Source organism: Mesoplodon bidens (assembly GCF_964165515.1).
Source record: "Mesoplodon bidens genome assembly, chromosome: 19".
Taxonomy (NCBI): domain Eukaryota; kingdom Metazoa; phylum Chordata; class Mammalia; order Artiodactyla; family Ziphiidae; genus Mesoplodon; species Mesoplodon bidens.
This window is the reverse complement of record NC_138179.1, coordinates 43,452,217-43,463,653: the sequence shown is the minus strand read 5'-3', so window position 1 is coordinate 43,463,653 and position 11,437 is coordinate 43,452,217. Positions and strand designations below refer to the sequence as shown.

Here is an 11,437-nt window from a genome sequence, read left to right as displayed (position 1 = left end):
TTGAGAACCCACTGTTGGAAGGTAGAGGCAGGGAGGCCAGTTAGGGGGCCAAGGTGGTCATCTGGGCAAGAGCTGGTGGTGGCCCAGATGGTGGGGGAATGGGGCTCTGGATGCATTTTGAGGGCAGAGCTAGTGGGATTACCTTGCAGGTGGGTGTGAAAGGGAGAGGAGCTGAGGATGATGTGTGAGCTTGGCTCACAGGCTGCTGCTCCTGCAATAGCCCAGCCTGGGGGCTCCTGAGAGCGGTGTCTTCACCCTGGGGTGATCCAGCCACCTTTGGCCCCTCCATCCTAGAGAGTCTAGAGTCCTGTGGCAGCAGGAGGAGGGAACCCATCATACCCACCTGGATGCAGGGGGCTGGGATGGGGGCCTAGTGCTCTCCTAACTACCAGTCCCCAGGATGGAGGGGGGAGCACATCCACACCCTCTGCATGGTGACCACAGAGCTCCCGGCCTGAGCAGCAGAGGAACGACGCAGCTAACAGATGGGAAGACCGAGGGTGGGGCTCAGCCTTGGGCACGTTAAGCTTGAGACGCCTCCATCACATGAAACGGGGGTGTCAGGCAGCCGGAATGGGCACAGGAGTCTGGAGTACAGGAGAGAGGTGCTTAAAGCACAAGAAGGGAGCCCACCGGGTGGGTGAGTGTGGCTGGTGCAGAGGCTGGGGCAGGCGGGTGGGGTGGGGGAGGACTCCTACAGGAGGATGAGCTTGGGGAGAAGGGGAGGAGGCCTCAAAGGGAGGGAGGGGGTCTCAAAGACCGGGAGGATGAGGCGAGGAAATACCGGCAGAGATCTGATCCCTGGACACGTCCAGCCCGGAGTGCAGGGTGCAGGGCTGGTGCCAGGACCTCTCAGAGGCACCCTGGGGCTGAAGCTGTCCCTGTGCTGTGGACTCCAGGCGGCCTAAGACCCAGCCTGGTGAGCAGCCTGCGCAGAGCCCATTGGAGGCCGAGGCCGGGGCCGGGTGTGTGTGTGTGTGTTGGGGGGGTCTGGGCTCAGCACCACACTGGGAGGGCAGATCCAGGAGGGGCCGGGGCTGGAGGGGGGACTGCCCTCCGAGGGTGCCCCCAGTGAGGCAGGAACAAGAAGGGGCAGAGAGGCTGGACACACCCACCACCCGGCCTTCCATTTTCCCTCCTGCATCCCCCATGCCACCCAGCCCCCCACCTGTCGCCCAGAGACCCATGACCCTGCCCCTACCCCAGCTGACGCTGCACACCCCCAACAAACACATGGGCTAAGGTTCATTTAATGCTGTTTTTCTTCCATTTTCCTGGCTCAAGCTGCGTCCACTCCCATGGCCTCTACGGGGCACTCGCGAAACCCACGGTGCCCCTTGGGGGATGCTTAGCCGGCCGAGGCTGGGCGTGGTGCTACTTCTTCTCTGCAATGTTCTCCTTTTTGATCAATTCAGAAAATTCTAGAACAGGAGACAGATTTCTAGTAAATAACCCCCTGACTTGTGACCCACCAAGCCCTGCAGGCCCAGCGGGAAGCCTCCTTTATGATGGGGGACCTCGCGGTCCAGGGGGGCCCTGTATCCTGCCCTCCTGAGTCCTGGGTGGGGAGCAGGAAGGACTGGAACTTGGCTGCCCGAGTGCCCCACACCGTTGTCGTGTGCCCTGTGCCCGGCCAGCTTGGCAGTGGTGAGCTCACCCACCCTGGGTCTTACAATGAACCCTCAGCAGTTCCCCTCAGAGACTCTGAGCTGGTGCTCCTGTGATCATCCTGCCTTCAGTGGGGAAACTGAGGCACAGAGAGGCTGGGGGCCTGCATCCTAAACAGACCCCTTGGCCTGGCTGCCCCTCTTTTAAGTCTTGCGACCACCCCACAAGTCAAGGTTTGCTGGTATTTGCGGGCAGCAAGTGGAGGCCTGCGGGGTGAGGACAGGTCCCCAGTCTGTCTGGGGCTCTGAGCCTGTGCTTGCCTGTTCCAAGGGCCATCCTCCAGGCTTGGGGTCAGCATCTGGGTGGGTGGGCAGCAGAATGATGCAGACCCCGGGGCAGCCATGGGGAGCCTCAGGGAAGGCCTGCAGCCCCACAAATGCCTTTCCTCCCGGGCAACCCCCTCCCACCTGCTCAACTCACACACAGCCATTGGTCCACCTGACCTCCTTCCTCCTGCGTCCACCTCTGCAGCTCCTCAGGCCCTGGTTTCTGCCTCAAACCTTCCTCCCCGTCTCAGAAACCCCCCATCTAATCTGCCCCCTTGACCTTCCCCAAAGCCGGCTTGGGCCACCTCTCCCCTGCTCAGAAACCTGCAGCAGCTCCCCTGGGCCTGGTGAAATGCCCAAGCCCCCTCAGCATCCCGGAGACGCAGCCTCCCCATCTGTGAACAGGGATGATGGTGACCATCACAGGTGGCTGTAAGCTTTGGGGGATGGGGTCCACGCCTGGCAGTGGGGAGCCTGGTCAGCCCTGCACAGAGACAGGCTCTGGACATGGAGCAAACTGAGTGCGAGTGAGGCGGAGTGGGGGGCAGGAAAGTCCTGAGAGGTATCCCTGCCCCTCTCATCTCTGCTGCCCCACCTTCGAAGTCAATCCTTCCGTCTCCATCCGTGTCGGCTGCTTGGATCACGGCCTCAGCCTCCTCGTCTGTCAGTGGGGTGGTGGGCTCGCTGCTGGGGATGATGCACAGGATGTACCTGGGGCCAGGGGTGGGCTTGGGTCAGAGCTGAGGGGGCATCTGGCTGGTGCCCAATGGTATACAAGGTACTTGCTCCCCACTTTACAGCTGTGGAAACTGAGGTCCAGCTGGAGAGGGGTCTCTGGGCCTGGACCCAGTGCTGTGCCCCTGGACCCTGTTTCTAGCCTGGCCCCATCTCCCACAAGGCCTGCTGGAGCCCAGTGTGGGTATCAGGTCTTCTGGGGTGAGCGTGGTAGCTGTAGGTCGGGGAGGGGGCCCAGAGCTCTGTACCCCCTCATCCCCAGCCACCACCAGGGAGGGGGCCCAGGGCTCAGGACATCCTGTCCCCGGCCATTGGCTGTTACTTGATCTCATTCCACTCGATGAAGCCGCTCTTATCCTTGTCCAGGGTCTGGAAGGCCTTGCGGATGACACTCTCCTGCTGCTCCGAGGCCGGGAACTTCTGCATGTACTCAAAGAACTTGATGTAGTTGAAGGAGCCTGGGGATGACCGGGCGTGTCACCAGGGCCATCCGCCTCGGGGCTGGACTGCCAGGGCCTGGGCCCAGAGGGGGACTCCTGCCCTGGGGTGGGGGCTGCCGGGTCCTGTGCCCTCCCCCAGCCCGGGGGGGCTCCTGCATCCACAGTGGGGCTGGCTCAGGGTGGGCGGGGGCGGGCTGTACCATGGTGCCTCATGTCGGTGGGCAGCAGGTCTATGTCCTCGTCTGACAGGGATGTGCCCATGGCCAAGGCCATCTTCTTCATCTGGGAGGAGAAGTCCTCGTCCATCCTGGCCCTGCAGGGGACAGGGAGCCGGCTCGGCGGGTGTGTTGGGCAGGAAAGGGTGTTCTGCTTGGACCCTGCCTGGTGCCAGTTCCTGGCCCTAGAGTGGGGACCCCAGGCACCCAGACCCAGGCAGGCCTCGGGCTGCAGAGGGCGGCTGGAAGGGTCAGCTTTCCCAGCACCCTGGGGCCCCGGCCTTGCAGAGGCCCTCCTGCCCAGGCCCTGAGGAAGATGCGTTTGAGCCCTGCCTCTTGGTAGCTGGCCATCCTGAGGTGTTACCCCACTTCACAGAAGAAGAGATCGAGGCTTTGAGACGATAAGTGATAGACACGAGGTCCTTCACTCTGCTCGGAAAAGGTGGAGGAGGCGCTGTCTGACCCCTCAACGCTGCTGGGTAATTTTCTCTGTCTTTCTAGGCTCACCTCAAAGCCACCCCCTCTGGGAAGCCTTCCTGGTTACCTGAAGCACCACCTCCTCCTGCCGGGACTCAGGGCCCAGGGCCTTGGTCTCTCTCTCCTGGATCCCAGGCCAGCGGGCCTTGGTCATCCTGGCTGGACACTAACCGCCAGCTGGGAGGTGTGCTGCATGCAGGCCAGTCTTGAGCTGGCCCTGGACTGAGCAAGGCCCAGACCCACTCCAGCAGGATGGCCCCACCCCCTTCCCAGGCGCTCAGGAGGGCGGCCCGCTGTGCATCTGCCCTGAGGAGGTGCCCACGGCAGTGTCCCCACTTCTTGGGGGTTCAGGCAGGAGCCACTGAGGCAGGCCGGGATTCCAGCTGGGCAGGTGGGGTCTGGGCACAGGGACCGGGCTGTCCCGTGCCCCGACACAGTGCCTTGTGACCTGTGGAGCTCTCGGGTTGCTGTCCCCAGGGCGGGTTGGGTTCTGGGGCTTGTGGCAGAGCAGCTATTTCAGAGGCTCGTTGGCCCTCTCTGAAGTTCACGGGGTGGTGAGCCTTCTGGAACCTACTCCCGCCGCCAGGAGAGGCAGCTCAGTGACCTGCGGGGCATAAGCCAGCCAGGCAGTGGCCAGAGGCGTCTCCTTTCTCCCAGTAGAGAAGCCACGGGTCAAAGGTTGCAACTCAAGCTGCAGTGGAGGGGCAGGGAGGGCTGGATGCAGCCCAGGGCTGCGTCCTGCTTCCTGACTCTGGGTGTGCCCCCCAGCTGCTCTGGGCCTCAGGCTCCTCATCTGTGAAATGGAGAGACCCCTGCCCGCCCTGCCCTGCCCCTTTGCAGGGTCATGCAAGGAGCCATGAGAGAAGGAGATGGTGGGGAAAGGGTGTCGGATCCTGTGATGGGTGTCACCCATAATGGCCAGTCCCTGCAGCCCGTCCGGGAGGTGGGGCGGGGGTGGTCAGCTGGGATCAAGGGCAGGCGGAGGCCCAGAACAGACCCCACTACCCTGCATCCCACGGTGAGACCGTGATTCCCCTCTCTACCCTGGAATCATGGGGTCCATTCTGGAGGGAAGGGATTCCTTGCCTGCCACTCGGGGCCTTGCCCAGGGACAATGCCACCCCCTTTATGGAGGAGGGACAGGGCCAAATTCCAGGCCAGGTCTGGCCAAGCCTGGGGTTGACATCCTGACTGCAGAGCACTGTGGGCGCCCTGCGCTGGGCTGTTTACCACCCTGCTCCCGCCCCGTTGCTCTCTGGGGCATCCCCCCCACCCCCACCCCCCATGAAGGCGGGGGAGCCTGAGGTCAGAGCTGGAGACAGCAGGAGAGGCAGGACCTGGGCCTCAGGCTGTGGTTGGTGTATTTATAGCACCTGGTCCAGGGCCTGGGATGGAGGCTGACTTGGCATGCCTAGTCAGGGCAGGAAGTGGGGAGGGGGCTGGGGAGGGGGCTGCATGGCACCTCCTGGGGGGCTCCCAGCACCTGGAAGGGCCCTGCCCTCTTCGTCCTTCCCCCTGAAAAGGGCTTCCTCCCTCTCCTCCCGCCTCACTGCCTTCCATAGCCAAAGCTGGTCGTAGCTTTAAGGCCTGGCTCCGCCCCCCCGCAGACCCCCATGTATGCCCAGTATTGCTGCGTTCTCTATGACCCCTCCAAGGCTGGCAGGGCCCTCCCCTGTCCCCAGACCACTCTGGACCGCCCATGTGGCCCTCCTGGAGGCTGTGGTCTGCATCTAGCACCTGAAAGTGAATCACCAAATTCAGATGCTTGGTGAGAAAATGGCTTCATGGGCTGGAGGGAGGTGGGAAGGGGTGATGGAGGCCTTGGGGCCCCACTGGGACAGGGGCTGGGCACGTGGGCCCAGAGCTGGCTCAGCATGCCTGCCAGAGTTGGTGGGTCTGGGGGCCTTGGAGCCTCTGTTCTGCCAGGCCCTTCCCCCACTCAGCACCGGGAGCCCTGTGAGGTGGTCTCAGCCTCCCCTTACTGACCCCAGCTTGCAGCCATTCTCTCAGAGGTCTGCCTAGGCACTTGCGTGCACACGTGCCCACCCATGCAGACCCAGTTACCTTGGGGCTGCCCCTCCCTTTCCTCTTTTTCTTCCTCTCCTAGACCTCCCTGGGGTTCCCCCAGCACCCAGGGCCTCCCCTTGTCCAGCGGAAGACGAGGCCCAAGCTCCTGCCATGCAGTTCAGGCAGATCCGGCCCAGCTGGGTGCCCACACCACCCCTCCCCGGGCAGGGCTCACCTTCGCCCGGCTTCCTTCGAGGGCTCTGGGAAGGCGGGTCAGGCTGGGGGTGTTGAGAGGCTGCGGGGGCTCCAGCTTTTATACCTGCAGCCACTCGACCTGTTTACATCTTGGGGCTGCAGCTGTCCTACCGCCTCTCCCGGGTACTCCAGCCTGGCACTGGCCGCCCCCAGGGGCTCGTTGGCACTTGGCACGTCTACACCAGGCTGGGCAGACTGAACATTAGCAGCGCCTGGCCTCCCCGAGCCTGGGGTGGGGGTAGGGAGAGTGATAACATTGCCGAGTGAGTAGACTTGCTATCTGTCGCCAGAGGTCCCACCCTGCCTGCTGGCCTCGTGGGGGTGAGAGGGGGCGGCGGTCCAGGAGATGGCCCAGGGGGTGCAGGCCGCCAGCGTGTCCGAGATGGCAGCAGAAGACTGGACGACTGGGCCTCCTCTGATGAGAAGTCAGGCTGGGCAGCTGTCCTTTGTCCCTGGGTCACTGTGGGGGGCTGGGAGCCATGCCAGGGCTGGCTGTCAAGGCGAGGGGAGGAGAGGGAGGTCTCCGTCAGGCAGGATGACTCCTGCAGGCACAGGGAGCAGGGCTGTGTGAACCTGGGCGGGGCTGTCCTCTCTCCCTGGGAAGGGCCCTCACAGGGCAGTCACCAGGGTGAGTACGGGGAACCAGAGAGGGACATGTCACCAAGAGTCCCCCGTGGCCGTGGCCCACCTGGAGGGGAATGGCTCACTGTCCATTCACTTTCTTGGCCTCAGTATTTTACAGAGTGGTGCCCCTGACGGTGCAGACGTCTGTGCAGCCTCTTCCCAACCCTCCATCACCAGCTGTCCCCTGCGGGGGTTTTTGTCCCCGTCATTTTACATGGCGCTCCTATAGCTCTGAGATCTGCTTTCTCTGCACAAAAGTTTATCATGCGTCGCCGCACTCTGCCATGACGTAAGACAGCTCTGTGTTAGGCCAGCAGGCTGAGGATGTTCTAGTAAGTTCCTTGACTGACCACCTGCTGCTGGACCTGGAACAGGCCCCAGTGCTTTTCTTTCTTTCTTTTTGGCCATGCCACGCAGTATGTGAAATCTTAGTTCCCTGACTAGGTATCGAACCCGTGCCCCCTGCAGTGGGAGTGCAGGGTCTTAACCACTGGACCACCAGGGAAGTCCCAGGTCCCAGTGCTTTTGTCATCAGAGACACTGTGGGAGACCGGAGTGGGAGGACCAGAATGAATGGTGGAAGTTTCCATGGTCCTGCCATGCTCCTCTCCAAAAGGGTTACCCTAAAGATTTCCAGCCGAAGCTGGGTGCCCCGCGCCCCCTGCACACCCACACCTGCACTGCAGTCTGGTCCCCAGCAGGCAGCAGGGACATCTCTCAACACATCTGTCCATAGAGTTGAATGTTATCCGCATGAAAGGAGCAAGGCACCGACACTTTACAACATGGATGAGCCCTGACAGCCCCACAATGAGTGAAAAAAGCCAGTCACAAAAGGCCACATAGTCTGTGATGCCATTGGTATAAAATGTCCAGGAGAGGCAAATCCATAGAGACAGAAAGCAGATTGGTGTTTGCCGTGGGGCTGGGGGAATGGGGAGTTACTGTTTAACGGGTATGGGGTTTATTTTGAAGTTATGAGAATGTTCTGGAACTAGATAGAGGTGGTGGCTGCACAATACCGTGAATGCACTAAACGCTACGGAGTTGTGCACATTAAAATGGCTTATGTTATCTGAGCACCCCCTCTGCCGGCACCTTCCATAAGGCCCTATCCATGCCCACCCCTGCCCAGGCCATGAAGCGAGGGCTGGGGAGCGGGTGGGCGGGCTCCTGGACTAGCACCTGCCCGGAGCTGACAGATGGCCAGTCCCCTGGGCAGTCCCTCCCGTTTCATTTCGGTTCAGAGTTGGGCCGCCCCTCCTCTCCTGAAGCCCTGGCCCTAGCTTACCGGCCCGCCTCTGGGCTGAGCTGGCCTGGAGGGGCCACGGGGACCAGCTCACAGCTCTGGGGATACTGTTGTCCCCTGTGCCCAGGCACGGCAGGCACTGTCCCCTTGGGACACTCTGGTCTCTCGGTCCCTCAAGGGGCTGGCACTGCCCCCCGCCCCGGCCTGCCTGGAGCAACTTCGCAGGAGGGGGGCTGGTGGGCTCTCGGCCCTCCTGCTGCAGACTGGAAACCCCTGAAGAGACCCGCAGCCCAGCCCTGCCCCATGACGTGAGTACTAGACACCTAAGAGGAATCAGCTCTTCTTTTCCAGGGAGCCGTTTTTATATAAGGACAAACCTCTTTCAAGCCACAGCCTCCTCAGAGCATGGTGTCTCCCCCTGGCTGGCTCAGAACGCCAGGCAGCATCTTCCCGTTCCTGGGGAGGCTGGGTACCCTTGGCAGATGCACCTGCTCTGAGGTCTCTTTGGCAAATGCTGGAACCCCTCTCACCCCCACTTTGCAGAGCACAGCTGCGGTGGATGGGCTTGTGGGGGAGAGGTTCGCCTGAGGTTGGGGCCTGTCTGCGGGCAAATTCGGGTGGGGGACAGCATTTCCCCTTGGCATCCCTCCCGTGCACACAGAAGTGGGAGTGGGGAAGTGTGATTACAACAAGGGACATCTGTTTCCCTGCCCCCATCCCAGGCCGGGACCACATCCCCGTGCAGCAGAAAGGGGTGGGCTGGGGGAGCCCACTGGGGGGTGAGGTCCTGGCAGGCAGGGGCGTCCCTGGGGCCTTGCACTTTGGTGCCCAGCATGTGGGTTTGTGGGCTGAATCCGGGGCAGCCTTTCATGCAGAAATGCTGATGCGAGTTATTACAGGAAGGATTCAAGAGGTGCTGGCCATCCCCACGGCCCTGCCTCTGTGTCCTTTACCACAAAATATACGTCCACGTCCTAAGCCCAGTACCTTGGATGGGAGCTTGTTTGGAAATAGGGTCTTTGCCGATGTGACCCTTAAGACGAGGTCACACTAGATTAGGATGGGCCCTAATCCAGTGACTGGTTCCTTATAAGAAGAGAGACAGGGAAGAGGGAAAGGTCATGTGGCGACGGAGGGAAAGAGGCAGAGGTTGCAATGATATGGCCATGGGCCGAGGAACACCTGGGGCCGCCAGGAGCTGGAAGAGGCAGGGAGGGTCCTCCCTTAGACCTTTGGAGGAAGCCCGGTCCTGCTGACACCTCAGTTTTAGACTTCCAGCCTCCAGACTGTGAGAGAATCTATTTCTGTCGTTTGAAGCCCCCAGTTTGTGGTCATTTGTTATGGCCGCCCCAGGACACTCAACAACCCCTACCCGGGACCCTCTCATGCCCCCCTGCTTCCGGCCCTCTCTCCTACCGCTGTCTGCCCGACCCCCGGCCCACCCCCCACTCTGAGCCTCGGCTGAGGACCCAGGTAGGATGTAGGCCTGGGGCCTGGAGTTTCCTGGAGGGACACGAAGGCAGCTGTGTCCACCAGGCTGACCAGGTGCCTACCAGGGCTGTGAATTTAAGGGGCACCAGGCCGACAGGTGAGCAGTCCAGAGCTTCTCTGGCCTCAGGCTCCAGATGGCCCAATACCGTTTCTGCTCCTGCCTTGATTCAAAATTGCGATATGCTGCTCATGATGGATTTTTCTCATTAATTTTGATCCTTTAAGATATTGCATTAAAATATTAGTTACCGGGCTTCCCTGGTGGCGCAGTGGTTGAGAGTCCGCCTGCCGATGCAGGGGACACGGGTTCGTGCCCCGGTCCGGGAAGATCCCACGTGCCGCGGAGCGGCTGGGCCCGTGAGCCATGGCTGCTGAGCCTGCGCGTCCGGAGCCTGTGCTTCGCAATGGGAGAGACCACGGCAGTGAGAGGCCCACATACCGCAAAAAAAAAAAACCAAAAAAACAAAAAAAAAAGCAACAAACAAACAAACAAACAAAAAACAACAACAAAAAAAACAAAAACAAAATAAAATATTAGTTACCTTGATGACCAAGTTTGTTTTTGACAGCTTCATTGAGATATAATTCATATGCTGTAAAGTTGACCATTTTAGAGTGTACATGTCAGTGTTTTTAAGTATATTCACAGGGTTCTGCAACCATCACCTCTATAAAATTCCAGACCACTTTCATCACCCCAAAGAAGGCCCCGTACTCCCATTTTCCCCTTCTCTGGACCTCTGACAACCATCAGTCTACTTTCTGTCTCTATGGATTTGAATAACCTAGGTCTTTCCCATAAGTGGAATCCTATGGTGTTTGTCCTTTTGCTTTTTTCACCGAGCACATTTCCAGGGCTCATCCATGCTGTAGCGCGTGTCAGCGCTTCGTTCCTTTTTACTGATGGTAATATTCCTCTATATGGATCCACCACATTTTGTGTATCCATTCATCTGTCGATGGATGTCATTACTGTTTTTGGTGCCCTGTGGTGCCTCCCTTGCCTCACCTGAGCCCCGGTCTGGCCCCCATGCTGCTCCTGACCTGGGAGGCCTCTCCCCTCTGTCCCAGGGCCTCGGGCCCTCTTGGAAATCCTCTAGGCCCAGACTCCCTGGGGGATTGGCTCCTTCTAGGGAAGGTGCTCTCCCCCTACTACCCCGGCTTGTCCTTGACCCCACATTGTCTTTCCTGAGGCTCCTGCCTGAGGCTTCGGTCGCCATGGGCCCAGGGTGTTCTCATGTCCGTAGAAGAGAAGCAGAGACAAAGCATCCCCACCAGCCTGGCCTTTGAAGGTGGAGGCGCGCCTGAGGTAGTGGTCACTCCATGTGGGGCACCCCAGCCCTCACCCCTGACAGGCCTGGCCCCTGACCCGGCTATGTAGGGCTCTGGGGCATCTTGCCTCCCTCCAGGTGGTGGGGCAGGGGGCACATCTGCAGGGATCTCATACCATTCCGGGATTGGCAGAAGCCAGTTCTGTGGGAGTCCTGGGGCAGGCTGGCCACTGGTCACCCCGGATTGGCAGGTCTACCCCTGTGAGCCCTCACCCCTGCACACCCTGACCCCGGCACTGGACAAGCCAGGTTCACGGTGTGGGAGCTTTGCCCCTGGGGCTCAGGTTTCTGCCTTCTCTGTCTTTTCTCACAGGTGTGTGTGTGTGTGTGTGTGTGTTGGGAACGGGTCCTTGGGTCCTGAGGCCGAGGAGAGAGCCCCATGCACCGAGCCTCTCAGCCCCACCCTTCCCAGGGCCCAGCACTCTGTCCTGTCTGTTTGGCCTTGTCATACCAGCTGAGGGTTGGACTCATGGCTGGCCTGGAGGTCTTGGACTCAGGGGACCCTGAGTGCAAGACAGCAGTTTTGTCCCAACCCCAGGAAGAGTGCAGATAAGCCCTCCCCCCTAAATTCCAGTGCCAGGCTTCCTGCCCCCCACTGTGGTGGCCAGTGAGTGCTGGTGGCCGGCCACACATGGGAATCGCTGGCCAGAGGACCAGATCAATGGTGGAGGGACTCAGG

At 60.6% G+C, this 11,437-nt stretch overlaps 1 protein-coding gene across 1 annotated transcript; it reads right to left on the bottom strand.

Annotated features, from left to right (window-relative positions):
- Positions 1 to 1,374: 1,374 nt before the first annotated feature.
- PVALEF (parvalbumin like EF-hand containing) lies at positions 1,375 to 3,415 on the bottom strand (the record flags this gene model as incomplete). Its single annotated transcript, XM_081219567.1, has 4 exons — positions 1,375 to 1,421; positions 2,530 to 2,645; positions 2,992 to 3,127; positions 3,310 to 3,415. 4 exons carry the CDS (start codon positions 3,413 to 3,415, stop codon positions 1,375 to 1,377), a joined length of 405 nt encoding a protein of 134 aa, XP_081075693.1.
- Between the last annotated feature and the right edge of the window lie 8,022 nt (positions 3,416 to 11,437).